This window comes from Falco naumanni, chromosome 8 (genome assembly GCF_017639655.2).
Source record: "Falco naumanni isolate bFalNau1 chromosome 8, bFalNau1.pat, whole genome shotgun sequence".
In the NCBI taxonomy this organism is placed as follows: Eukaryota; Metazoa; Chordata; class Aves; order Falconiformes; family Falconidae; genus Falco; species Falco naumanni.
In genome coordinates, this window is record NC_054061.1 from 1,134,011 (window position 1) to 1,161,256 (window position 27,246).

A 27,246-nucleotide genomic window follows, 5' to 3' on the forward strand; every position below is an offset into this window, starting at 1 on the left:
GCTCAGTAGTAGAGTTACTCCAACTTCAGGACTATTTTTCTCGGGGCGGGTGGGTTCCTGCCTTCTCACACCAAGTCAGGATCAGGTGTTTCCAGCCCGTAACACCGCTGTGGCACAGCTCGCTGAGCACTTCCCCGTTGGCTGCACTCTCCTGTCCTTGAGAACGTATTTACGGGATTTATGAAGGCTCGCAGCAGTGGGGGGGTGTGTTGGCAGCGCACCCCCCATGAAGGTACTGCAGCCCCTGGGCCGGGCTCCGCCGCTCTGCCTTCGGCAGCATGAACCCCGGGGGGCGGTGTGGGGGCCGGAGGGGGCCGGCTGCCAGAGAGGGGTGCGGGGCTGGACGGGGAACCCGGCTGGGTGCGGAGCTGGGGCGGAGCTGGAGCCGTGCCTGCCGCTCCGCCGGGGCCGCGCTGCCGGGCTCCGGTCAGCCCTGCGTTTTGCCTTTGACACACCGGGGCTCGCTTGGTTTATCGAGCGGCATCACCCCCGGGCTGGGGGGCGGCAGAGGAGCCCTCCTGCGCGGGCTGCGGGGGGATTTGAGGTTGTTTTGAGTGATGAGCAAGCAGCCCTGGCAGCAGGTCCAGAGGAAGGACGGTCCCTCTGGTCCCAACTTCAGCCCGCGAGGCCTCGCCCGCGAAGAAACGCCCCCTCCTCCCGCCCCTCCCCTCGCGGTCCCCGACGCTCCTCGCCGGCCGAGGGAAGGGCAGGATTCGGGCAGGGGCGGGGGGCAGCTCGGCCGGGGCTGCCCGGGGGCTCGGCTCGGCGATGCCCGGCCCCGGCCCAGACGGCGCGTCCCGCCGCCCGGAGCGGGGACGGCGGTGGGGCGGCGGCGGGGCCGGGGGGGCCGAAAGGTCCCACTGCCCGCACGGTGCCCGCGCTGCCCTCGTCCCCCCGCGGCGCAGCACGCCTGCGCGGGGCCCGTTCCTGGCAGGCAGCGTGTAAGATGAGTGAAGAAGCAGGGGGGGGGGGGGGGCGAGCGGGCGCGCAGGGGAAGCTCTGCCATCGAAAATCGCTCACTTGGGCAGTGGCGAGGCAGAGAGACAACCCCGAGCCGATGTCAGGGGCTGCCTACCTGCGAGGCGCGCCAAGATGATGGCCATGAACGCCAAGCAGCCGTTCGCCATGCACGCCGCCCTCCAGGAGCCCAAGTTCTCCAGCCTGCACTCCAGCGCGGAGGCAATGCGCAGAGTTTGCCTCCCGGCCCCGCAGGTATGTAGATGAAGCGTAATTACCGCTTTAAGGCACATTTTCTGACAGGCACCGGCTTAATGTTTTTTTCATGTCGCCAGAACAATCGCGCGTCTCGGAACCTCTCTCCCCCCCTCTCCCGCTCCCGCTCCTGTCTCTGATCCACACGTCTGCGCGAGCAGGGCTGCTGCCTTCATATTAATTTTTATGACCTGAGCTCTGAGGAGGAATCGCGGTGCCGGGGCAGGTTTTTCATCCGGAGATGACAGTATTCCCCACTGACTCCACCATGCGCGTTCTTGCTCGCAGCTGCAGGGCAATATATTCGGGAGCTTTGATGAGAGCCTGCTGGCCCGCGCCGAGGCTCTGGCCGCCGTCGACATCGTCCCCCACGCCAAGGGCCACCACCACCACCACCCCCCGCCCCCCTTCAAGCCGGACGCCACCTACCACGCCATGAGCGGCGTCCCCTGCGCCGCCGCCGCCCTCCCGCACCCCGCCGCCCTCGCCGCCCACCCGCACCCGCTCCCGCACCCGGCGCTGGACGGCGGCGACCTGCTGGAGCACCTCTCGCCCTCGCTGGCCGTCGGCGGGCTGCCCGAGCCCCCCGCCCTGCCCGCCCCGCTGCCGCCGCACCCGCTGGCCGCCGCGGGCCCCTTGGCCGTGGGCGTGGGCCCCCCGGGGGGCCCGGCGCCGCCGCCCGCCGCGCCCGAGGCGGACTCGGACCCGCGGGAGCTGGAGGCTTTCGCCGAGCGCTTCAAGCAGCGCCGGGTGCGGCTGGGGGTCACCCAGGCCGACGTGGGGGCGGCGCTGGCGGCGCTGAAGCTGCCAGGGGTGGGCTCGCTCAGCCAGAGCACGATCTGCCGCTTCGAGTCGCTGACGCTGTCGCACAACAACATGACGGCGCTGCGGCCGGTGCTGCAGGCCTGGCTGGAGGGCGCCGAGGCCGCCCACCGCGACCGCGCCGCCGGCCCCGAGCTTCTGGCCGGCGCCGAGCGCAAGCGCAAGCGGACCTCCATCGCCGCCCCCGAGAAGCGCTCTCTGGAGGCCTACTTCGCCCTGCAGCCCCGGCCCTCCTCCGAGAAGATCGCCGCCATCGCCGAGAAGCTGGACCTCAAGAAGAACGTGGTGCGCGTCTGGTTCTGCAACCAGCGCCAGAAGCAGAAGCGCATGAAGTACTCGGCAGTGCACTGACGGCGCCCGGCCCCGACGGCGCGGCCCCCGCGGTGGGACGCGCCCCCCAACCCCCGCCCCGCCGCCGGCCAGCCCGCCCCGGCAGCGGAGGCCAGCGCGGCAGTGGGGGTCCGCGGGCCGCCTTCCGCGCCGGGAGGAGCGCGCCTCCCCCGCCGGACCCCCGCCCCGTCCCGGAATAAAGCTTTATTTTTCAACCCGAAGGGACGCGTCTTTCCTCGCCGCCCCGCGCCGGCAGCAGCGGACGGAACGCCTGCAAGCGCAAAACCAACGAACACCCGTCGGCGGGGCGGACCCCCGGCGGCACGGAACGGGGCTTGACCCCGCAGGACCCCCCGGTGCCGCCCGCGCCGCCGCTGTGGAGGGTGACCCGGCGGCAGCCACCTGCGCCGCGCCTCCCGCCCGTCGGGTGAAGCACCCTCCCCCCGACCAAACCTATGGCGGGTTCACGTCTAACGCTGTTTAGAAGGGGAAAAGGCTTTTATTTACGATTCCCAGAAGCACCTTAACGATTAAAAATTAATGCCCGAAGCGCGAGCCTCCTCTGAATCTCTCGCTTCAGCATTTCAATGAGTGACAAACATCAAACCCGAGAACCGGGTCTCCCCCGCCCCCCCCATCAGGGAAGGACCTTACAAATTTCGCCTTTTAATTGCAGCTCGCCGAGAAGCCAGAACGCTCCCTCGCTCCGCGCTTTTCCAATCGGCCCCAATGATTTTCCCCCAATCAAATGTTCTTTAATAATAAATGCCCTTATGCCATTACATTATATTGCGGGTTCTGAAAATTTAAAATACGGGTGATGCAATATTAATCGCCTACCGCAGCATAAAAGGGGCAGGAGGCAGCTCAGACGGCATCCCGCTGCCCAGCAGGCAGCCGCTCCCTGCCGCCCCGCTCCTGGGGCCGCCGCCCGCGGGGGCTTCGGCCGGGGCTTTTCACCCAAACCCAGGTAAGGGGCGTTCTTCTCTCTTCCCTCGGCACCGTGCGTGGCCGCCTCCCCCGCTCGTCCCGGCTCATGCCGGGGACCGGCTCCGCGGCCGTCGGGGCTCCGGGCTAGCGGGCACGGCCGGGCCACGGCTGGACGGGGCAGGAGCGGGGCTCGGCTCCGGCGTGGCAGCTCGTTCGACTTCCGGGGTGGCGAGCGGGCGGGACCCACCGGGACAGCACCTTCGGGTGAGAGGGTGGCATTCAGCCTGCAACTGCTGCAGGGCACCGCAAGCCCTCGCCGTTTCAAGAGCCTTTTGTTTTCCAGCGCGCAGCAGAAATAACGTAAACCCCCTAACCCTGCCCTCGAGCGGGACCGCTAGCCTGCCTGCCCGGCGGGACCCTGGCGTGAGCCTCACCCGGCCCCGGCCCCTGCCCACCGCTGCAGGGCACCTCACGGGGTGCTGGCCGCGGCCGCCTGCTCGCCGCTGGAAGGGGAGCGGGAGCGTGCTGGTTCCTACGGTGGCAAAGATGCCACCGCAGTTTTACCTTTTATGACTGTTCCGGGTTTGCCCAGATTTGCTATGTTTTTGTGACAACGCTGCATTTGTCCCTTTTGCGTAGGTCCAGAGATGGGCTTAAAGGTGTAAAACAAGTCCTAAACGGACCTTCCCAAACCTGCAGTTACTGTCCCAGCTCCTTCTCCCCCTCAAATACACTGACCGGGGAGATCTGAAGCACCTGGTCCTTCTTGCTCGCCCTCCTTTATACCCGGCTGCTCTCTGCAGGGAGGCAGAGCTGCAGGGAGCACTGCATCTGCACCCAGATTTTACTCTTTGCAAATTCTAGCTTTATTTTCACTCTGCATGTGCAGGTTTATGCCTTGCTCTGCCCAGTTATCGCACACAGGACCTGATCACTTCAATTGGGTTTTTACTTTGGAGGTCAGGTATGTGCTGTTTTAATTGTCGTTGATGCCTTAGTCTTTCCCTGGGTTTGGTTCCCAAAGCTCTGGTGCCAGATAAATACACTGTGACACAGGAAACTCATCTAATCTTCCTGGAGCTGGGGAATCAATTTCAGTGGGAATAGTTCAGAACCTGTATTTATTGCCAAGAATGCACAAAGAAGCAAGCCCACGTTTTCTTCTTGGTATAACAAGTAGCACCTTAAAGGCAGAAGTCAGTGCCCGGGGTGGTGGAAAGCAGGCAGGAGTCTGTGCTCGGCAGGATCCCTGGCTGGCGGCAGCATCAGGCCCGGGTGTGCAGCGCTCGTCTCCAGTCACCTTCTCTCTGCTACCACAAGCACAGTCACCTCTGGCTTCTCTGTCCCCCACCCCGTCCCTGGGAAGCCAAGGCACCCATGTTCTGGCTGCAGCTGGGAACTGCAAATAAGAGTTTTACTGGCTGCTGCTCTTAAACGGTAAGGTTTGTATTTCTGATCCCGCACTCAGTGCCCTGGGATGCATGCAGATGCATTACGCGCATGAGGCACTGCTCACATTTTGGTATCTGTTGTGCTGTTGAAAGGCTTCATGTGAAGCTCTGTCTTCTGGCCAAGCAGCCAGATAAATCTGGTGAGAAGTGTCACCAGGAGAAGCCTGGTCGGGAGGTGCAGCCCCTCACCAGCAGCCTGCCTGGCCTCCCTCCATCCCCACACACCTGGGCTTCCATTGCTGCCTAGGGGCCAGGGGCTGCTGCCATAACTGTGACCCTGGATGGTGGCCAGTGCTGGCCCTGGCTCTGTCAGCTGCAGTCAGGCTATGCTGGCATCACCCTCACAGGGCACCAGTTTTGTGAGAAGCTGCCACCAAAACCCAAACCCCAGCTCCCTCGTGCCCTGTTGTTCCCTCCAGGTGTGTGGGGATCAGGACCCTCAGTTTTCTTGGAGGGCTGGGGATCCTTGTCCTGGTCAGCAGGTCTGTGAGACCTACCCTGGGACACTTAATTCCTCAACACCCCCCCAACACACACACGCAAGCCCACCTCCCACAGGTAAAATAAAAACTGTAGGCCAAACCTGCTGAGAAACGGAATCCCCTTTCAGTGACAGCCTGGGGAAAGGGGAATGGGAAACCTGCTGAACTGGGAGGGGGGCAGGGAAATGCCCAGTGAAGCCCGTGTGTGTATGAGACAAAGGTTCAGCAGGCAAACCCCTGTCTATGGTTTCTGAACCACTAACAATTGATTTATTATTTTTTTCCCCATTCCGCACTTGTTCCTTAATATCCTGCTTTCTGTCTCCTGGGGACTGCGCACAAGAGATGAAAGCACAGAAAACCAAACAAGCCATTGGCGGTGCTCACTCAATTGATTTTTACACAAAATTTGCCTTCATGCACGAAGGATGGAAAAATGATCCCATTAATAATGAATAACAAAAACAAATGCAGGGAGGAAATCAATAGAAGCACATCTGATATCACGGGATTTGAGGGGGGGGGGGGGCAGGGGGCAGCCCCCAGATGCACCAAAGCAGGTGCAGGAGGGGAGGAGGGGAGGGGCAGAGGGGGGAGAGGGAGGCCAGGGAGGCCAGGGCCTCGGGACGGGGCACACAGGGACAGCCAGCACTGGGGGGTTTGGGGCTGGGGGGTGCGGCGGTGGGGGTGCAGGGGTCTTGGGGTGTGTGGGAGCAAGGCAGCAGCTGCTGCTACAGTGCAGATGTGAATGGGGGGGATGTGGGGTGTGTGTGCCCATGTGCCTGTGTCCCGTGGGAGCTGCAGAGCCCCGCTGAGGGTCCCAGCTCCCAGCTGCTCCTGAGAGCGGGCACAGAGCAGCTCACGCACCGGGGCAGCACCAGGCACAGGTGAAAGGAGGCAGCCGCTGGCACGGGGAACCAAGGCTGGAGCTGGGGCCATGTTTATTTCCTGGAGAACTGACGATTTTCAGCTGCAAAAGTCCTAATGTCCAGGCTCTTTCTTCTCAGCACTTCCCCTCCCCAAGGTTTCACTTCTCCCGAGTTTGTAAGGAGGATGTTCGCCCTGCCTGGGAAACACATTCAGTGTGGAATGAAAAATGTTCCTTAGAAAAGCAGTTTCTGCTGGAAGGGATCTGTGCCGAGCGCCCAGCCTCCGCTCCAGACCCCTGTGCTCAGGGCTGTGCCCCACATGTCTGGAGTGAGGATCAGCACCTGCACCCCAGAGGTGTGGGACTCTGGGGGGCTACCCCCACCGCGCTGGGGCCAGAGGATTGGAGTCCCGGCGCCCTGGGCAGCCCAGCCCAGCCTGGCTCAGCCCAGCTACACCCAGTTCGGTGAGGGAGCAGCGGTCAGAACAGCCCCAGGACATCCACCTGCCTTCGAGCGGGGTTTCCAGGGTGAGCTGGGGACCCTGAGAGTGGAGCTGTCCCCTGCAGTCCCCCGCAGCCCACGCTACTGCTGGCTCGTCATCGCCCAAACCAGCCCCAGTGCTCAGCCCCGCACAGAGATGGGACTGCATCCCCCATCACCTGCCAGTTCAACTGGACCAGCTTAGGGGTGCTAAGAGCCTGTGGCCGTAGGCTTGAGGTGGGCATTCACAGCGAAGAGACGGGAGGTCCGTGGAGACTCACTGACTCAGGAGAAAGTGCCACCTTACACCAACACAAAGCAGAAGGAACTCCTTCCAGTAGTACCACTTCACTAGTTATTTTCAGAACAGTGTTTTAAAGCAATTAAGCAAATTTGTCTGTAATGACACTAGTTGTGCTTTGCAGTTTGCCAGGAAATGTTAGCAACAAATTTATTGCATCATCAAGACATGGTTTAGACTTTGTTTCTTTAAGCCAATTTAGAACTATACATGTCACAACATTCTCAATAGAATTTTATATGGAAGAGCAAAACAATACACAGAGGAAAATGAAATGCTTTGACTGTTTTTTAAATCCAAAGAGAATTAAAAATGTACAATAACACTACATAAATGTAGATCAGCTATCGTAAAATGGTACTGACATATGGTAAACATCTTCAACCTACCCAGTGAAAATGAAGCTCCTAAATGCAGTGTAAAGTAGAGGTGGTCTCAAAACTGCTGAACGCCCAGATCCCCCTCTCAGGCAGCGGGGTGTGTGGGTGCTCAGGGCCAGCTCAGGGTCTGACACTTTTTTTTCACTGTACATGGATCCAGAAGGCCAGCACCGGGGTCAGAGCAGGGACTCTTGGCCATAGCATACTGCCAAAATTAAACCGGCTGCATGGAAAACAACATTTTGTCTCCTCTGCGGATGTGCTCTTTTCTGTCAGGGGGTGCTGAGGATTAACTAAATGTTTCTGGGAACATTCTGGGAAGCTCAGGAATAAGTAACAGTTACCCAGTGCCCTGTTGTATGGTTCCCCTAGCCTGACGTTTAACAATGTATGAGACAATAGAATTAATAGGGAGCTAAAGAATGGGGCTGTGTGACAGGCTCCACAAGCCTTGTGCATAGAAGGAAATGCCAAGCTGCTGGATGCCAAGTGCTGAAGGGTCTGGACCTGCGCCGGGCAGTGATGGGGCTGTGGCTGAGACCCCCAGGCTCTGACCCCCACACTGGGGTTACTCCTTCCCTTGGTGCTTTCAGTCCATGCCTTCGAGGTTTACAGTGCTACATGCTCCCATTCTCCCAGGGTGCACAAGGGGAGCGGGGAGGCACTTGCCTGCACCAGCCATGCCTACCAGCCCCGGCCGGCGGCTGCATGGGGACCCCGCGGCGGGGGCCATCCCTGCCACTGCTTGCCAGCACCAGTGCTGCGCTGCCCCTGGCACCCCGCACCCTGCCTGGTTCACAGTGCCACAGCCCGATCCTGACATGGGTTATTATTTATAAACGTTTGAAGAGCGCGGTATCTCTCCATTTACTCACTGTCATAACAGAAAAGCTGGGGGGGAACCAAGGCATCACCCACCAAAAGAGCAAAGCATTTGGGTAGAGCAAGGGCGCTAAATAATTCAGCGCCTATTTAGAAGTGTCGTGTTTTGTACTTTCAGTGGAACCATCTTGGTTTGACTCCCTGTATCCTCACACTGGAAGGAGATGCTCCCACCAGGCAGGTGAGCTGAGCCTCTCTTTCCAGGGGAGAGAGAAGCAGGGAGCAGGTGGGGATGTTAATCACACTGGCAGCATTTACTTGCTTTTTAAACTTGCATGAGTTTGGAGATCAAAATGGAGAGGAGATGTAGGGCAGATGGATTTGCAGGGAAACCTTTGATTTTCCTCTTCCTGAGGCTGGTGTGCCTAACACATGCCTTCCACAAGTTTACCGGGGCCCTTGTTTGCAGAGAGCAAGCCCTGCTGCTGGATCCTGGGAGCACTGGGGGTGTTGCTGGAGGGAGTATCACGGTGCAGGGGACAGATCCCCCCGGTACCCCCCTCAGCAGGATCTGAGAGGCAGTGCCCTGGGCTGCCTGGGGGAGAAGCAGCTTCCAGTGCTGCTGCCACCTGGCTCAGCTGAGAGCTGCCCCAGTGCCCCGCAGCCCCAGCCAGGTGGATGTGAGAGCTGGGGCCACTTCGGCAGGACCCCATCACCAGCACCCTCCAAGCCACCTTTGCTCGTGCAAGTGAGACTTAAGCACCCTCCTGTAGAGGAATGAAGGCAGTGGGTTAATTAGCATTGACAATATGCAGCTGTGGCCTTGCCTGGAAGGCAGTGGGTTGATTGACATGGATGATGTGCAGCTGTAGCTCGTTCTGCTAAGTAGTTAAATGGCACTGAGGAGTGTGGGAGAGGGGGTTGGATGGATGAGTAGTGTGGTCTGACCTTTGGAGGAAGGAGAAACAGCACAGACAGTAGAATCTGACTGATGGTAAAAGCCTTGTTGCAGCCTACTAGTTTGTGCTGCAACACCCTCCCAACCAGACTTCTGCTGATCGGTGTGTGTGTGTAAAATAAGGCGCTTCCCAGGGTGAGAGGAGAGCACAAGCCCCAGAGCCGGTGCCCAGCTCTGCTGCACTGGTCCCTGTGGGGCGGCAAGGGATGCTGCCCTGCGATGCTCTGCACCAACGGGACAGTCCAAGGGAGCTGGGTCTGGTGCCGCTGGAGGTGATGCTCCTTTGCCTCGGCCTCACAGCAAAGGGTCCCACAGCCTCTGTTTGCATCTGGAAGTTGCTTCTGAACAGGAACAGCAGCTGAAGCTGTTCTTTGGGCTGAGGAAAGGTGGGAGAGGGCTGGCAGGGGGAGCACACAGCCAGGGTCCAGCTCGAGTGGACACCTGCTCCCTGGGGCTCCCCTGCAGCATGCAGTCGGGGGGGAGATGGGGACTGGGGAGGCCGCAATGTGTTTGGGCTTGCCTGTGCGACCGGTGGTGGGGAGCAGAGACCGGGAAGGATTGGAGCCCATCATGCTCTTCAGGCGTGCTGAGACCAGGGCCATATGCGGGAGCTGTGGTATTTATGGCATGCAGAGAACATCCCTTTCATCTCCTGTGTTTGAAATCCTCCTTCGGAGCTACCTGTGGGACAGGGCTTCACAGAGTGTGCCCAAATACATTATATAATTCACACAACAAAAGATACATAAAAGGATGTTAGGCCTAGAAGACAAACTCACTAAAAAATTAGGAAATTATTTTGGGAGGATTAAATTTTCAAGACCTCAGCAGGATGCCTAGCTAAGGAAGCTTCAGCTGAGCACCCCATGGTCACCCATCATTTGCCAGAGCCTAAACTAATTTTTGCAAGTCACCTGGCTACCTATAGCTCCCTGCAAGCCAGCGTGACCAGATAGGCTCCCCCAGAGCTGCCCGGAGCTTGCACCAATGTGCCCCTGGGCTGGAGCCCGAGCCCCGCATTGGGGTCTGCACCAGCTCCTGTGAGACCCGCCAGCACCTGCCCGGAGGGTCCTGTGTGCCGCAGCCCACCACAGAGGCGGCCAGCTTGTTTCCCACTGAACCCCCATGCCGGTGGGGTGCCAGCTGTGCTGCTCCACTCTGAGGGACTGAGCTGGCCCCTGAGCTCACCAGCCCCCTGTGCTGCTCTGGTGGAGCCCAGCGCTTATGTGTTCCCTCAGCAGCTCTGTGAGCAGGAGCAAAACATGTCAAGGATGTGAGTCAGAATTGTAGTTAAAGTTTAATAACTCTGTTACTTCAGAGTGCATCTGTTTTTCCCCAAATGCCAAAACTGCTTAGGCTACAACAGTTATCGTATTATGGCCTGAGTGCAGTTTTCTGCCTAAATAAAAAAGAAAAAGCAAAACTCAGAGATCCTTCTTTAAGTAATGTAATGAGAACATATAAAAGCATCTGAAAAAAATCTGAACTTCTGTTGGTTGCTTGGTTGGGTTTGTGCTCTGCAGCTCCCCAGCCGGCCGATGGCCGTGGCTCTGGGGACTCACCGAGGGACAGGCAGCACGCAGGTGCTTTTTTTGCAGTATGTGTCCAGTCTGCTCCAGCTGTGCCTCGCTGCTAGCAGGGAGGATCTCCTTCCATCCCCAGCATGGCCATTGCTGCTGGCTGGCTCCCACCCCTCCACCCCTCATCATGCTCTGTCCTGCCCCTTCCTCCTCAGCTGGCCTCTCCTCCTGGAGCATCATGTTCCTGAGGAGCAGAGGAAGGAGTGTGGGGGTCTCTTTGGGGTAGCAATGGGACAGGAGGTTGAGGGATGGTGATTCTGGGTAGACAACAAGGGTGGGCTCTGGTGGATGCCTTTGCTGGGAGGGGAACCTCAGAGGCAGCTGCCAGTGGGATGGGGGTGGGGGGGAGCTGGGGGCCAGCTCTAAGGGGATGTTTTGACCAAGTACTGCTGCTGCCATCAGGGTTGAAATGCCTCACCACTAAAAATAACTCTAAAGACAGAAGGAAATAATTAGGAAAAATGTTGATATTTCTTTAAATGCTGGTCTTTCCAAAGACAGTTTTTGTACTTTTTCCCAGTAGCTTTCTGGGGTTGGGGGGGAGAACAGTGAAGAGACCTGAAATATTTTGTATAGAGCAAGTTTTTTCATTGTCAGAGGCACTGGGGTGGCAGGAGGCATTTGCTTCCTGCTTTAATGAGGAAACTGAACTACTGTAAATCTGGGGTCGGTCCAGGCCAAAGCTTTGGAGGAGCAGAGCAGCAGCAATGCGCACAGCCCCTGTCCCCCTGCAAATGGGGCACGTGAGCCAGTCATGTAGCATTAACGGCTCCATGTTGCAGTCGGGTTGGATGCCACGTGCAGGCACGTTAACATGGAAAACACATTAGCCCCCACCAAGGAAACCTGAGCAAATTGGCCATGAGACGCAGTGTCCGGGGATTTAACATCGATGCTGTTCCCCGGAACAGCACAGCAGCGCTGAGGCAGAGCCTGAGGAGCAGGTTTGCTCCAATTCACCACAGTCCTGAGCAACCAAATGAACACCAGATCGGGAGCAGCCTTCTTGACCAGCATGGATCCCATCACCCTGCTGCAGCCCCCCCACCTCCTTGCACTTGAGCCCCTGCGCAGGGGTTGTGGTGGGCAGCTGCGGGTGCCATAGCCCCTGGGCTGCTGCAACTCCCACCCCACTGCCTCCGCCAGCCTCATTCCCCCAGGAGCAGCCCCATGGACACCGTCCCGGCAGCGCTGTCACCCTTCCATACTGCCACATGAGCAGGAAAGCATGTCTGCCCTGTCCCTCAGCAAACAGCTTCTATCCTAAAACCACCTCATTAAATATTAACCCCAGAGACGGAGTGTTTCTGGTCTCTCAGGGAAAGAGGCACATTTTCAATGCTCCACGGAAGATCTCCTTTCCCTGATACCCTGTCACGCGCACTTACACAAGGCTGGCGCACAGCCACCCCCACCTGCGTTTCCCACCAGGAAGGGACATGGAGCCGTCACTGGGCTGTCCCCTTAGCTGACCCTGTGGTGATTCCCCACAGCCACCCCGACCCCACTCTCCTGGGGTGACACTGGTATGGGGCTTTGTATGGGCACATCTGGGGCCGAGCAGCCCCCAGGCAGCAGGCTCTGCCAAATCACATCTGCAACATGAGCCCTGCACAGTGTGCCTTGTACCACGGGTCCTGTGCTTTGAGGGAGAGAGCTGGGACAGCCTGTAGAAGCCCCTGACGGTGTGGGCTGGAGAAGGGACCTGGGGACGAGTAGAAGTTGTGGTCAGGAGCTGGAGAAGAGCCTCATATGAGCAGAGAAGCACACAGAGCATCTCTACATCTGTGTAAAGGCCCCACCAGTGCCAACCAGGAGCCCAGGTCTGCGGCCCAGCACGGGGACTGAGCTGCTCGGCGGTGGGGACACGCTGGAGACTGAGCCCCTCCTGCCGCCTCCCAGGGCATCGCCTGATGGCAGCCTGGCCCTGGGACAGTGTGGGTCTGGTACGGCTGCGGCAGCAGAAGCAGCAGCAGAGGAAACGGGAGAGCAGCAGCACCTAGGCACATCAATAATTCATAAAATGCCAGCAGCAACAAAGGGAAAGAGGGACCAGAAGCAGGAGAACAGAGTATCACAGAGCTTTTTAATGGTCTTTTTCTATTAGTGTCAGCTCTGTGGCTGGTTTCAGGCAGGAGACGTTTCCCTGGGTGCCCCAGAATTTCAGGACGGGGCTGAGCGTGCCATCCCCAGCCAGACCAGCTCCCGGGTCCGCAGCGGTGGGCAGCTGACAGAGTCAGGGGCTCAAGTGCTTTCAGAAGGCCTCGCATGCTGGGGTGGCACGGTCTGGGCACAGTCCATCCTGGCCAAGGAGCTGCAAGAGATGATCGTGCTGCAAACAGCAAGTGGAGAGGCTGGGTTTGGCTTTGTTAGCTATACTCCATCTACAAGCTCCAAACAAGGTCGAGTTTGAGCAAAACCCTCTGCTCTGGCTGGCTCTGGGCACTGCCATGAACCCCTGCCTGTCTCTGCAGCCCTTGCCACAGCTAAGCTCCACAGCCCTCTTCGCCATGTTGGGAAGAATCTATGGACTTCCCTCATACAGAAAAAACAGGATTTTTTCATATAAATGCAGGAAAAGCATTAGCCCAGATTGGGGCCTAATGCATCATGCCATTTGGCAGCTGATGCGACAGATGGGGACATGCCCTATTAAAATTTGACAACACCCAGACCCCTCTGCTCCCCTACAGCACCTGGCCAGTGCCTCCCCACGGCCGCCGGCACGGGCCAGCCCCAGCCCAGCACATACAGGGGCACAGCCAGTGCACAGGCACCTCAAGCACATGCTGCACCTGGGGAGGTGGGTGGCCAGCCCTACCATTTCAGCCCCAACCCCCCCCTCTGGAGCCCATCACAGGGTTACCGAAGGGCTGCAACAACACCATCTCCTTTCAGGGCTGCAGAAACAGAGGGGTGGGCAGCAAGCGGTGTGCCATGGTGCAATGCAGTGCGGTGCAATGCGGTACAGTGCAGTGTGGCAGGTACCACCACTGCAGTGTGGGCATCGAGGGGCTAGTCACCCCATTGCTGGCTCCCCAGGCTTCCATAGGACCACTCCTTCCTCTGCATTTCCAAAGTACTGTTTCCAAAACCAATAATTATTTAAACCTCACAGAAAAGCACAACCATAAATTCTTTTTTCTGCCCTTAGTTTAATAGCCTAGCAGTCAGAAAATATGAGGATTGTTCTACAGATAGGTATGCTGTGAAATGCAGTTAGCCAGAGTGAAGCCAATTACCATTTTAAGCATCGCTATTCTATGTAAAAAAATATACCAGCAGAAAAAATGGATATGTTACCGAAACAGTGAGGACCAGACCCCGATCAGAACTACAGTCTAAGACCTTTCTGTTTATCTTACCCTACGCGGCAAGTGTCTGCCATAGCCATAGCCAAGCCCCCAGGGAGCCCCCACTGGCCCCCACAGGGCTGCAAGATGGGGCCCCAGGGCTCGGACAGAGGTGGTGTGTGGGTGGCTGCTCCCTTCTCCCTCCCCGTGAGCCTGCACACCTCCCAGCCCCACCAGTTCACCCCATACTGGACGTGTCTGGGTTGCTGAGGGTGCTGGCCAAGGGTGGTGCTGCAGTGGCTGCCTGTGGCGTTGGGAGGTCTGCCCTTCCTGGGGAAAAGCATCTTCAAGGGATGCCCAGAGCCAGTGCGGCATTCCCCTTTGCCAAAGCTGTGCCGTGCTTTTGCTCGCTGAATGCTGGCAGCCGGGACAGGCTGAAGTCGAGCAGACCCTACAGGGACCTTCCCTCCCCATGGACCTGCCCCAGGCAGCGGTGACATGCCAGGCTGAGCAGGGAGCTGGGAAAGCAAGTGCCGCCTTCACCCGCACCAGTGGGATCCCCCCACTGCCGCCCGGGGCTGCTGCCCTCTGACACGGGACCTGGGGGTCTCCCTGGCAGATGCTGGCACTGCAGCAGCCAAGAGGCCCTGCAGACAGCCCAGGGCAAAATTTTTAATTCGGCATCACACTTCAACCTGAAATCTGAAAAAAATTAAAAAAGAATGACAAGATGTCAGCAGCTGCGAGCCTGCACAACCGAACAGTTGATCGTGGCTCCACAGATGGGAGGCACTTCTCAGTGGCAGTGTGGGGTGCCAGCCCTCGTGGGAGCCCACCGCAGCTTGAGGGCTGTGACACTCTCTGCCAGAGGAAACCAAAGTGCTGAAAATCATCTCATGTCACATAGCTGCAATGAGGAAGAAAAAGGCCGCTCGCTTTGAACCTAGGAAGCTTGGGAAACAGGGCAGCTTTGAGCGGCAGTATCCAAAACTGGAAATTTCAAGCATCCTTTCCTTATGCCTGGCAGAGAAGTCAGACCATGTAAGAAACAGTCCTTTTCAAATTACAGAGATCTAAATATTTGGAAAGGTTTGCAGATTCAAATTCTCCGTGGAGAATGCTCTTTCTTGGCAGCGGCAGCCGCGCTGTGCTGTTCTGTGGCAGACAGAGCCAGCAGCTTCCGAGCCGGGGAGTGGGGAACCCCGGCTGCTGCGGGCACCCTGGCCACCAGCTTTCCCAAAGAACCCGGCTTGCCTAACAGACCTCAGCACCATCACAGCAGCAGAAGCGCTGCAGTTGGTTTATGTTTGGGTTTTCCCCCGAAGGGATCTATACCCCGAGCCAGTGCCTGCTGCAGCCCTGTTCCCCCACGCAGCACGGCCAGTGCTGCCACCAGCCCAGCAGCAGCGCCGAGACTTTCTGCCCAGATAGATGAGCTAGTACCAGCAAGGTCCTGGTCTGCAGCAGCCTTGGTGCCACCTGAGTGCATCCAGGGGCTGTGGCTCATCAGTCCCCCCTCGTATCTGCACTCCTGGAGACTTATCTGCTGGTTAATTAGTGAGGGTGTCCCTACAAACAGCGAACTGTGTTATTAGAGTTCAGATTTTTAATGAAATCTAAGGGAAAGTACATATTAGTGCAATAAACTGTACTATTTCCAAAAGCCACATCCTGCTGGACAGGTAGCTGCCATCAAATTTTTGAAAATTACTTGCGTTTTGCAGCTCACAATTAATTGCTCCTGAAAAAGCTGCAGTCTGAGAATTACTGGCTGAAATGTTTTGAGAAAATAAAGCTGAGCAGTAAGGGGGGATGTGGAACGGGGACAGCTCTCCCCGAACATGGGAAAGGGCCTTGCAGATGCTCCTATCTGCCAGCCTGTAATTAATAAATTATTGAGACAATCCTGAAACACGAAGATGAAAAGGGGGATGAAAGGCACTAGTGGAAGACAGACAGCTCCACTGTTTGGGGAGGATCTAAGCTATCATGTCCAAAACCTGTTTTAATCTCCTGCCGTCAGAAAGCTCTGATTACTGGCGGTGCTGGCAAGGGGGAGGCAGGGTGGGGACTCCCGGCTCCATCTCCCCTGCACACAGAGATCAGAGCCAGGCTCTCCACATCTCGCCGGTTGGGCAGAGCCAGCCAAGGTCACCCCCAGCTCCTTCCCATGGCTCCTTGGAGGGGCCAAGGCAATGGAGAAGACCCCTGGCTTCTGGAGCTGCTGCCACCTGGGCTCGTGGCCAGGCCATGCTGGGAACGTGGAGTGGGGCATGCAGGCCCGGGGAGCCCCAGCCGCCTGCTCAACTGTCAAAAAGTCCTCACAGCAGCAGCGACTTCCAGCAAAACAGAATGAATAAAAAACCCAAGCAGCAAAATCAAAGTATGTGAGTCTCTTTATCACAGCACCACCAAAAGGTCCCTCAGTAATTCTGATTATTTTTATTATTTGACAGCTTTTTTGACACAAAGAGAGGAATGGGAAAAGGGGGATCACAAAATCAAAGCAGTTAGAGATGGAAAGACCCAATAGCTCAGTGGGGGCTTCCGGCATCCTCCCCGCAGCCGGGAGAGGTGGCAATGTCCCTTGGCACACGAAATGCAGCCTTGTGGGGGGAAAGATCTGCTTCCCTGTTGTTCAGGGCTTTTTCTTTTGTAACGTGTAACTCAGCTGCATGAGGCCTTCCAACAGAATATTTTATGGCTCATTACAGCTCAAATGCAACATCAGTGCCACAGCTGAGCTCCCAGTTCCTGCAGCAGGCTATTGCAGGCTTTATCTGTAAATTTAGTTTTCTCAGCCCTCACCTGATGAGTCAGGGCTGGCAAGCGTTTCACAGCAATACCTATTTTCCCGTGTGTGTCAAGTGTTTCAATTACAGGAGCCATAAAAGAAACACAGGACTGGGTGTCTGAACTGGAAGTGCATTTCCTTCACTGACTGCACAACTTCTCACGTATGTTACTTGGATATAATGGGTCCTCAGCTTGTTACCCACCTGTAACATGTCCCAAGACCTGGACCCCCTGCTGGCACCTCCCCAGGGGTCCTCTCCCACCCTGATGGGGCTCACCATCTCCCCAGGGCAGCAGGGATCTGCTTATGTCTCCTTGAGCCCCACAGTAAACACAGCACAGCATGAGCCCTCATTTCCAAGTCCACGGGGCACCTTGGGGCAGTGCAGCAGCAGGGACTAGCCACGCACTTCACGCCTCTCGGCTCCATCCCAGCCCTGCACCCTCACAAGCCATGTCACCCCAACGTCTACCGGTGGCTTTGTTTGCCACAGCCTGCACCCAAGCCCCTTCCACTGGCTTCAGGGAGGAGATGGCTCAGGCCAGCAGCTCCCACACAAGGGTCTCACTGCCCCAGCCAAGCCCCTGCAGCACACCGCAGAGCTGCTGGTTTCCCAGGGGAACTCTGGGGCCTGGGCAGGGCTTGGGCAAGATCTAGCAGCTTTCTGCAGACTTGGCTGCCTGCCCTGGCCAGGGAGCCCCAGCAGCAGCTCCACGCATGCCCAGCACACTGGCAGGTTTTTTTACTACAAATGCAACCATGTGCCATTACGGTAAATCAAACTACAGCAGGAGAAATGAGCTACCCCAATCAAAACAAGGCTTTACTGGCAAAATTGCATCTTCAAGGAGCTTCTGCCAGTGCAGCCGTGTCTACATTAGGACTTTTGCCAGCAGTTATGTCAATTAGGGACTCGGGGATCACGAGGCAGAGCAGGATGCAGCTGCAGTGTCCCGTTATCAAGGTGGTGGTAATGGGGGCAGAGGGAAGCAGCAACAGCCACCCACACTCTGCATCTCTGTCCCTGCTGGGGCCAGCCCTGAAGCCTCCAGCACAGGAGATGTCCCCTTGGTGCAGGGAGCAGGCACGCAGCTGCCTCCAGCACCCCTCTGGCCTCTGGGGAGGCGGGTGCGGGGCCCTGTAGCCTGCATCAGGCCACCAGCTGCCTCATGCTGCCTTCTCCTGCTGCCACAGCATGTTCTGAGCCACTTCTGCCTCCAGCACCTGGTGCACACTCTCTGTTCCTTTTTATTCCCTTCTAAAACCGACGCAGCCATGGGGGCAGCCCTCCAGCTGCCCTGAGGCGCTGGCAGCAGGTGAGAGGGGCCACGCTCTGCCAGGGCCCAGCCCGTGTGGCTCCCCAAACACATTGTGGCCCAGCCGCTCGCCCGCATGGATGACGCCTCTGGCCCGGGGCGTCGGCACCGCCGCCAGCGGGGAGCAGGCTGGGCAGAGCCAGGCACCAGCAGGCCCTGACCGCACCACTGGGCTGCGGGGACAGGCGCTGGGCGGGCAGCTGTCACACCGCCTCTGTCCCGCGGTTCTGCCGGCCGGGCAGGCGCCCCCGTCCCGCCGGGCCCCGCCAGCCGCAAGGCCAAGGCCTGGGCCGTATCTGAGGCCGGAGCAGGGCCACGACAGGGGCAGGGCCTAGGCCGGAGCTGGGGCCGCAGCTGAAGCGGGGGCAGGACAAGGGGGAGGGGGAGGGAGGGAGGGAGGGAGGGAGGCAGGGGGGGAGGCGGGCTGAAACCGAGAGCTGGCCGCTGACCGGCCGCCGCGGCGCCCCGCCGCGCCAGGCCGATAGCACACCCCGCCGCCCGCGGGACGCTGGGCCAGAGCTCGCGCCAGCTCCCATTGGCCGCCGCCTACCCGCTCCGTGCCGGCTCATTGGCTGCCGCTCGGTAACTGTGTCCCCGAGTGTTGCCCCACCCTCGTGCCCCGCCATTGGCTGCTGCCCGAACTCCGCCCATGTGGGGCGGGGCGGGACTCTTCCGCTCCGGCTGTTCTGGTTGGCAGCGCGCAGCCGCCTGCGGGATGTGATTGGTGCTCGGGGTTCCGCCTGCTGATTGGATGTAGATCCCGTCCCTTCTTTCCCCACGGCCTGTTCCGCCTTGCGTGAGGCCAGTTCCGGTCCTCTCCCCGGGTCACGCCTCACGTGACCCGCGCCGCCAGCGAAGCGGGACACCCGCGCGCAGCCAATCCCGGCGCGCCTGGCTTCCCCCATTCAAAGTCGGCGGGCGTGGCAACCAATCGCAGGGCGCCCACGCCCCCGCGCGCGCTGACGGGCGTGGGGGGCAGCCAATGGGACGCGGCGGGGCCTGCCCGGGGCGGCAGCGGCTAGGCTCGGCGGCGCTGCGAGGCGGCGATGGCGGAGCGGGGCGGCGGCGGTGGCGCGGGGGCCGGCGGTGGCGAGGGGGAGGCGGCGGCGGAGCGGTACGGCAGCGAGCTCAGGTACCGCGCGGCGGCGGTTGTGGGGGCGCACTCTGGCGGGTGGGTCGCGGCCTGGCCCGGCCTGCGCCCGCTGAGGCCTTCCGGTGGTGCCGCCCGCGGGCCCGGCCTGCACCCGGCGCGCGGCCGGCGGCGGCGGCGGGGGGAGCGGGCTGGGGGCCCGGGCCTGGGCGCGGCCGGTGGGCGGGGCCGGGCCGGGGCGGGCGGCCCGGCGGGAGCCGGTCTCGCCGCCTCCATTTTCTGTCCCCGCGTGCGGCCGGCGCCGGGCCGGGCCCCGCGGGGGGCGGCCGGGCTCTCCCCGCCGGGCCAGGACCGCCTGGCAGAGTTCCGTACTCGGGCCTGGGGCCAGGCCGCCGGGGGGCGGCGGTGGGGGTGCCCGGTGGAGTCCGCCTTGCCCGTGGCCGGCGGGCAGCGCCTGCCCCAGCGCCCCCGCGCCTGATGCAGGGCAGGTTAGCAGGAGCGGGGCTGCCCCGCCGCCCGGGTGTTGAGCTGCGGGTGTGTCGCCGTTCACCTTCTCATAACCTTTGTTTTTTTCAATTTTGAGTCATCATGCCAACATTGGTATTGCACTGGCACTAAATGGTGGGCAAAATTGTTTTCCTGAGAGCAGCAGAAGAGCGTTTGTTGGTTCGAAAGGTGAACGTTTTTTTCTATATATACGTTTCCAGGGCTCCCCGAGTAGAGGGTTGGGTGGCACAGCGGGTTTAGCACGACGGCCAGAGTTCACATCCTGCTGTAGGTAGCCCTGACAGACACTTGTGGTACAGAATACTTAAAGCACGATTGACAGCCGTTACTGAGAAGGCTGGGGTGTATGTGCAGTCAGGAGTTGGGAGTTGCAGGTCATTTTGAAAGAGCTTTGGTAGATCTGGATGCACTTCTGCAGTGCCTGCCTGCCCTGATCCCAGCTCTAGGTTATTCGTTTCCATGAGTAAAAATTCAAAGTTGAGGACTAGTAAACTTGAATTGTGGAGGAGAAGAAACTATTGAAGTAGTTGCACGCTTAACTTTATTCAAACTTGGCATTTTTTCTGCACCCTTCTGATTTTTCCTTGTTTATTTTAAGAATTGATTTTCCTGCAGCTAAGCAGCAAATGAAAATAACCTTTGTTTCCTTCTGGCCTTATCCACAGAATGGCTCAGCAGCAAGCACTGAGATTTCGTGGCCCAGCTCCCCCACCAAACGCAGTCATGAGAGGCCCACCACCTCTCATGCGACCACCTCCACCTTTTGGTATGATGCGAGGTCCTCCTCCGCCACCTCGCCCCCCTTTTGGACGTCCTCCATTTGATCCAAACATGCCTCCAATGCCACCTCCAGGAGGGATTCCTCCCCCAATGGGACCTCCACATTTACAGGTAAAGGATGGGGCATCCTCTTGGTTTGTGGAGTTGGGATTTAGGGATTTAGTTTGTTTAATTTCACATGTGGAAATGAGACAAAACGTTAAAATGAATGAAAAAAGTAGCAGGGCACAACAAAAACAGAAGGCTTGTGTGTGGTATTATAAGACTAATGCATACCTGTGGCATGTAAATGCACTCCTGTTTAGCTCCTTGAGGCTAAATTAATCAATTACATGGTTAGGATGCGCTTACCAACAGAGTCTTTGCTAAAACCTGACCTCGTGTTGGTGCCCTGTGGCCGTGCAGAATGCAGTATTCTGCTGTGCTCAGGTTTCGGAATGCTTCAGAACAGGCACTTGAAGTACACATCAGCCTTCTAGGGTTGTCTTAATTCTGCCTGTATTCACTCAGTGAGGTAACGGTGGATGTGCACAGAGACTGAGAGAGAAGGTGCAGCTGAATTCCATCTGGATTCCAGCATGAGCCACACCTGCCACTGGTGTGGTAGTTTATTATTATGGATCACTGGGGGATTGGTTAGTGGGCAGATAGCAATACTGAGAGGCAGGCATATAATCAGTGTCAAGGTGTGTTTTGTTTCAGTGCTATGTTCAGGAGGGTGTGTTGTTAGTGATGTACCAGAAGTTGTCGACACACAGACAAAGAAAAATTTAACGTTTGGGAAAAAAACTTAAGAGCAGGCTCAGTGTTTGACTGGAGCAGCTGCTGGTGACCCTTGCCCTAACATAAGTTTACTCTTGGAAGAGATAGAATGCTTTCACTTTATGTATATTATTGTCATGTTTTGGTTTTTCTAAAGACTTAGAATGTTCCTAGCACCTACAGGGGTAGTATGGGCTCAAGTAAGGTAGATTTGTGTCTGCATTTCACGGTGAGGTATGTTTAAGCTCTTTTGCCTTCTTTTCAGAGACTCAGACGGTTTGAAATGTACAATACATTTGTGAATAAGAAATGTGTTGCTTTAATAGCATTGTAGGAGTACAGTGCTATTAGGGCAGTGTGATTACTATGTGGGACTGCAGGCAGGCCTGGAAGGAGATGAATAGTACTATGTGGCTTATAAATAATGGCTTAAATCCACTATTTGTAATAGAATAGTGAAAACTTTAGTACTGTGAAATTTATTTTAAAATGTAGGGATGTGGGCAAGGTGGAAAGAGAATGTGTTGACACGGGTTATTTTGTGGTATTTTAGGCCCTGCCTTGCATATGTTTTTTGGCAGCAGGGCTATGGGAGCTTTTTTCCATGTTGCTCTTAATGCAAATTGGTTCACTGTATAGCTCTGCAGACAGCTTTGTGTGAAGTGGAGAGAGTGGCAGGAGAGGAAGCAAAGCAGCAGTGAGAGCAGGAAGAAGAACTTAGGCTGGGTTTCATCTGAAATTTGACTTTATCAAACTAGCCTAATTTTGTGGGCCATTGTCGTCCTGAGCACAAGAGTTCAAAAAGAAACTGGTGCATCTTTTCCAGTTTTCTCTCTATCTTTTCAAACATAAAGTGTGTTGTTAGAACTTGAACTGTTCAGGGAGGTGTGAGGTAGCTGTTCATTTCATTGAAATGTTCTCAGCTGAACGTCAGTCCTGTGGAACTGAAGACTAACTAAATCTGAGGGATGTGGACAGCCCCACTCACCTCACTGAATGTCATCTTTTTCTTTTCCTGTCATTCGGTACTAGGGGCCTTGTTCTATGGTATGTTTTCATGCTCAGCTTAAGTTTATTTAAGGCTATTTTCACCTGCTGCACCTTTCTTCTGGTGCTTTTTGATCCCATTTTACCTCTTGGTGTTAATGTTCATGTGCCCATGCACTATCTTGAAAGCAATGAAGAGTGTCGGGGTGTGCAGCAGAACTCAGACTGAGGGGGGAGAACAGGACCTTGCTTCCTTCCTGTAGTTTCAAGAATCAGCCTGAGTTAATTTGAAGCCCCAAGCCTAGCTGTCTCCTTGATTTTTGTGTTTTATTTATATGTGGGATGGGCTTCAGCTCTCAGCTGTTTACATCATACCTGTTTTATCATGCCATGCAGCAAGCATGTCTTGTACAACTTGTTGCCATACATGGAATCCATGTGCCAAGCATGTCTGAATTTTTCATGCCACATCAGCACTGTGCTCTGCTTTGCATCGAATGTTTTTAGCTTCTCACCCTGCTTCTGGTGCAAGGGGAGATAGGATGTTGAAAGATCCTGTGGTAGAAACAAGGGGAGAGGGTGTGCTTGGAATGGAGCTGAAGGGCGATCTGGCTACCCTGGCTGTACAGCTGGCATCCCCTCCTTGCTCCCAGGACTGCCCTGGAACCATCTAACTCCTCTTTTTTGGGAAAGCAGAGACAGCAGGCAAGAAGTGAGCTATACTGCATTCTTCTTACAGGTTGTAGAGCAGTGAAGGATCGCCTTGTGGCCAGGTGGAGGAGCTGTGGAGAAGAAATAAGGAAGGAAAGAAAGGCTATAGTTACCTTAATGGCTTTTTTGTTTGTTTTGAATTCTGTCCATACACTCGTGACTTCCTTTATAATAGTATTTAACAAAAGTCAGAGTTGGTACATTAATTTTAAAAGCTGTTTAAAATACCACTCTTACATCAGAAATTTTGATCTTGGGGAAACTTCTAAAAGAAGCCGAAATCAGACAGAAACCAAGGACGCGGCACACACTGAAAACTGCCAAGGGTAGCGCTCCAGTTCCCAGTGCAGGGGTGCAGCTCAGGGTCTGTGTTTGTGGCATGTCGTACCAAGCCACCCAGTCGCTGTGACACTGGATTTCCCGTGCACATCCTGGCTTCAGCAGAGCCCGGGTCTGGCTGCATGTGTGTGTTTCACTCTCGGGCCTGTCAGTCATGAGTACAGAGCTCGAAGGCTTTTACCAGTGAGCTGTCTTGGCATTGCCTTTGTGAAGAGGAAATCTTTGGAATCACAAGTTCAGTTAGAGCTGGAGTGATGGAGATAATTAGGTCAGCTGTAGGTGTATGCAGAATAAGTTAAAGAACTTGGTGTGTTTTCTTGACTCTTTTTACAGGGAAGTATTCACTGTACTTGTTATGCACAGGAAATTTCAGAGCAGGCTGGATAAACATGTAGAATAAAAGAATTTCGAATTAGAAAGCATGCATTCAGGCTTTCAGGTTACAGTGATGTGCAGGGCAGTTCTGGATTTCTTATGATGATGTGATAACAAAAATTAATTTGATATTTTTTTTTAATTAGCACTATTTAGAATTTGAGTTAATGGGAAATTGAGAAGTATAATGAATTGTAGTGAAATCTGCTGCTCTGCTATGCTAACAAATCAGATGCTTACTTGTTATTTAATTTTTTTTTCATATTTCTTCACTGGGAGGGTCACTGTATAGCTGTTTAGCAGTAGATTTGATTCACAGCTGGGCCTGTCTGAGTGGCAGTTATTCAGGAACAGGTCTTCCATTCTTTCTTGCACTGGGAAATTTTCTCCTTTTCAGGAGAGGAATTTTCTTTCACCTCACTTCCTTTTGTGCCACTTTTTTTGACGCTTTGTGTTTACGTTAGCATCTCAGAAGCTAAATGCTTACTGCAGCTGTTCTGCCATAGGTGGTGGCTTGTCAGGAAGCGCATTCTCTGAGCTGGTAGCATTAGGTTGTTAAAAAAGCTCTCAAGACAGACGGAGTTAATCTTACTATAGTTGTACTGCCTGTTGGTGCTCTAATAAAGGAAAACTCTGATAGAAAATTGTTATTTAAAAATATTTTTAATAACAATTTTTATAACAATTAATTGTTATAAAATAATTATCATTATTATAATCATCATCATCGTTATTATATGCCTTTAGAGACCACCATTTATGCCTCCTCCCATGGGTAGTATGCCACCGCCTCCTGGTATGATGTTCCCTCCAGGAATGCCGCCTGTCACTGCCCCTGGGACACCAGCAATGCCCCCAGCTGAAGAGATATGGGTAGAAAACAAAACTCCAGATGGCAAGGTAAGATGGTTACTAGAAACAATAAAGTAATGGGTGTTTACTGCTGTTATGAGCATGTTGTCATACCCAGTCTGGCACTGTGGTAAAATCCTACGCTTTTGCCTCTTCCTATTTTTTAAAACAGGAGGAACCGGACCATTTATAAATGCTCCTCCTCCAGAAACGCAGTTGTTTGATGTTGACATTCTTAAATTGTAGGTCTATTTCTATAACGCGCGCACACGTGAGTCTGCGTGGACTAAGCCAGATGGGGTCAAAGTTATTCAGCAGTCGGAGCTGACACCGATGCTGGCTGCACAGGCCCAAGCCCAGGCCCAAGCAGTAGGTGCCTCCACACCAACCACCAGTAGTCCTGCATCTACAGCATCTCCCTCCACGTCCTCGAGTACTCAGTCCTCCACAACCTCTACTACAACCACAGCCACTTCAGTTTCACAGACAATTTCCAGTGAGTAACTGAGGGTTTCTCAAGTTTTACAGTGGTGGGGCTCCTGCATTGGGGTATTACTGCAGCAAAAACTTGGTATCCAGGAGGAAGCTGTTTCAGCATAAAGTGGAGTATGAGTTTAAAGTGCAGTATTTAATCCAGAAGAACCTTGCATGCAATTTTCCCCCCCCCCAACCTGAAAGGTCTTTGTATAGTTTTCTTCTGCTGTTATCACATCATCTCAAAGCTATTATGCATCCATTTCCTTTTGACTATAGATAAAGCTAAATGGTTTTTTAAAGTATTTTTTAAGAAAAGTTAATCTGGAGTAGCAATTACAGCTGTAGCCATTTCCTCTTTGTTTCCAAAATGGCATCTATTGCTCTAAGAGGCTCAATCTTTTGAGTGCTACTCCTGGGCTGCAGAGAATTGGTTGATTGCAGAATAGAGCTTCTTCTGGTGTATTAATTAGCGTTGTTACTCTGACTAAGCCTTATAAGTTCCCATTTGCTGGAGTTGCACAAAAGAGGAAAAAGGAAGTCTTTGAAGCCATTATTTTTCACTCGTGACCTTTGAATTGTAGGCTGAAGAGTGCTGCCGTTGATGTGGGTGGGCCTTTGATTTTAAGGGTTTTCCAACTGAGGGAACCTCAGGAGGAAAGGGGACTGAATTTATGCAGCATGCACATAATGCATGTTTAAACATAGTATCTGCATATAATATAAATAGCATGATTTATACCATACTTTGCCATATATATGCTAATAAAGTGCCTGCAGTGCAGAGCATCTATATAGAGATGTATGTCATGCACTGTAGACCTATTTGCACATGAGTGTGTCAGCAGCAAACAATAAGATCAGCTAGCATGAAGGCAGCAAGGTGTGCTCGTTAAGGAAGTGTTTGGTCAGAGTTACTGTCTACGCACAGGGCTACTGAAAGCACAACGTTTACGCTGATCAGGAATCCTATTGTTTGACAGTCTTGATCATTGTAGCTGCGCTGGCAAAAATGTGTGTGCTGAGTCAGGCTAAAGTGCAGAAGATGAGGAATTGCTGCACTGTTCTGACTCCAGCTGTAGTGTGTAGTTGCTTCTTCTAGAATTACTTCGTCTTTTTCCTGTAACAGGTGAGACAAGTCAAGCTCAACTCACCATTTAACCCAAACTTCAGACGTGTGTATGAAAGGGAGTCAGATTTAGGTAACCCTCAAATTATGCTTTCAGTTAACACCAGAGGGAGGACAGATCATTAGAGTAGCAAATAATTTGTATTGCTGAAAGCATTTTGTGGCTTTTATTTAATTTGAAAGGTAACTAGTACTGTGTTCAGCTGTGTTGAAATATAGTCTATTCTAACCATTTTGCTGAGTAACAAGAATCAGGTAGGAGGTGTGTTAGCTTCTCACCTAATGCCAGGCCTTTTAAGAACTGATTCTACTTTTGGAATAGTACTTTATGCATCTTCTCTGAAGTTAAATATCCTAATATCAAATGCTGAGAATCTGTTCCTCTTCTACCTGTTCTACCTGCTAAACTTTGTCTTTGCTTTCAAGAACTGTTACTGTTGGTGTCTGTGCCTCGGTGATAAAAATTTTATCATTTAAAACAATTTGGTAACTCTCAGACTTGGCCTGTAAAAACCCCCTGGGACTTCTGGCTGAGTCTCATTTTTGTCTGGTACTGATTTGACTTAGGTCTTAAAACAAATTACATGCTGACTGTCTGCTCTGTTTCCCTAAATTTTAGGCAGCAGTAAGAACTTTTACCCTTTCTGAAACACTTAACAACAGATCAAAAATCTTTATTTAGATACACTGATACTGGTATGTTATTGGGAGTGCTTCTGGTAGTCACTAAATATTGAATGAAATGCACAGTATGCCCATATGTAATATGGTCATAAGTTGGTGTGGTGTTTGTTTGTTTTTTTTTAATTAGCTCATTTTTACAACAGATCCTTCTCCTTTCCACCAAATCTTACAGTGTAAATTTGCAAGGCTGGTCAATGAGTTTAATCAGTGTTGTCTCGAGTTCCTGTTTGCTAGTGCTTTAATATATAACGCTATTCTCACTTAAGTGCTGATTTTTGTCATGCTGCAAGGATTATGGAATTGAATGCTAGTAGTGTATTTCCCCACTGGGAGGCACTGAAGACCAAGAAAGTTTTTCAGCTTCTGAACAAGTACTTTCCTTTACCTTGCTTATTTACACTTTTTTTTTATTTGACATTTTTCTATTCTTGAATCACAGCTTAGTAAGTGTAGTTTTAGACAGATGGTTGTGCTGCTGCCATTATTGTTAGAAAACAGAACCTGTTTCATTTACCGTAAGAACAGCCTTTTTC

General features: G+C 54.6%; 2 protein-coding genes and 1 long non-coding RNA gene across 8 annotated transcripts in view; all 3 read left to right on the forward strand.

Moving 5' to 3' along the window:
- Positions 1–755: 755 nt before the first annotated feature.
- On the forward strand, positions 756–2,508 carry POU4F3 (POU class 4 homeobox 3). The gene is made up of 2 exons (XM_040604157.1): positions 756–1,212; positions 1,501–2,508. Exons 1-2 carry the CDS (start codon positions 1,093–1,095, stop codon positions 2,383–2,385), a joined length of 1,005 nt encoding a protein of 334 aa, XP_040460091.1. The 5' UTR covers positions 756–1,092; the 3' UTR covers positions 2,386–2,508.
- Positions 2,509–3,236: 728 nt separating this feature from the next.
- On the forward strand, positions 3,237–8,925 carry LOC121092143. Its single transcript, XR_005829205.1, has 3 exons — positions 3,237–3,334; positions 4,184–4,258; positions 6,235–8,925. It is a non-coding gene; the product is annotated as an uncharacterized LOC121092143 (long non-coding RNA).
- A 10,144-nt stretch (positions 8,926–19,069) lies between these two features.
- The window catches only part of TCERG1 (transcription elongation regulator 1), a 34,834-nt gene continuing 26,657 nt past the window's right edge, over positions 19,070–27,246 (forward strand). For 2 of the 6 annotated variants that reach the window (XM_040603027.1, XM_040603028.1), the window contains exons 1-5: positions 19,109–19,155; positions 19,697–19,788; positions 20,286–20,511; positions 24,322–24,474; positions 24,673–24,922. In XM_040603027.1, coding sequence (XP_040458961.1) covers positions 20,287–20,511; positions 24,322–24,474; positions 24,673–24,922 — 628 coding nt within the window. In that variant the 5' untranslated portion in view covers positions 19,109–19,155; positions 19,697–19,788; position 20,286. Of the gene's footprint in view, positions 19,156–19,696; positions 19,789–20,285; positions 20,512–24,321; positions 24,475–24,672; positions 24,923–27,246 lie in introns of all 6 variants that reach the window. The other 4 variants (XR_005829244.1, XM_040603025.1, XM_040603026.1 and 1 more) reach the window with 3 other exon arrangements.

What these genes read in the sequence shown, in the direction of transcription:
- POU4F3 (XM_040604157.1), top strand. Translation starts at nt 1,093, where the DNA reads ATGATGGCCATGAACGCCAAGCAGCCGTTCGCCATGCACGCCGCCCTC. An exon ending in TTTGCCTCCCGGCCCCGCAG is followed by an intron (nt 1,213 to 1,500) that starts GTATGTAGATGA and finishes TCTTGCTCGCAG; the next exon opens with CTGCAGGGCAATATATTCGG.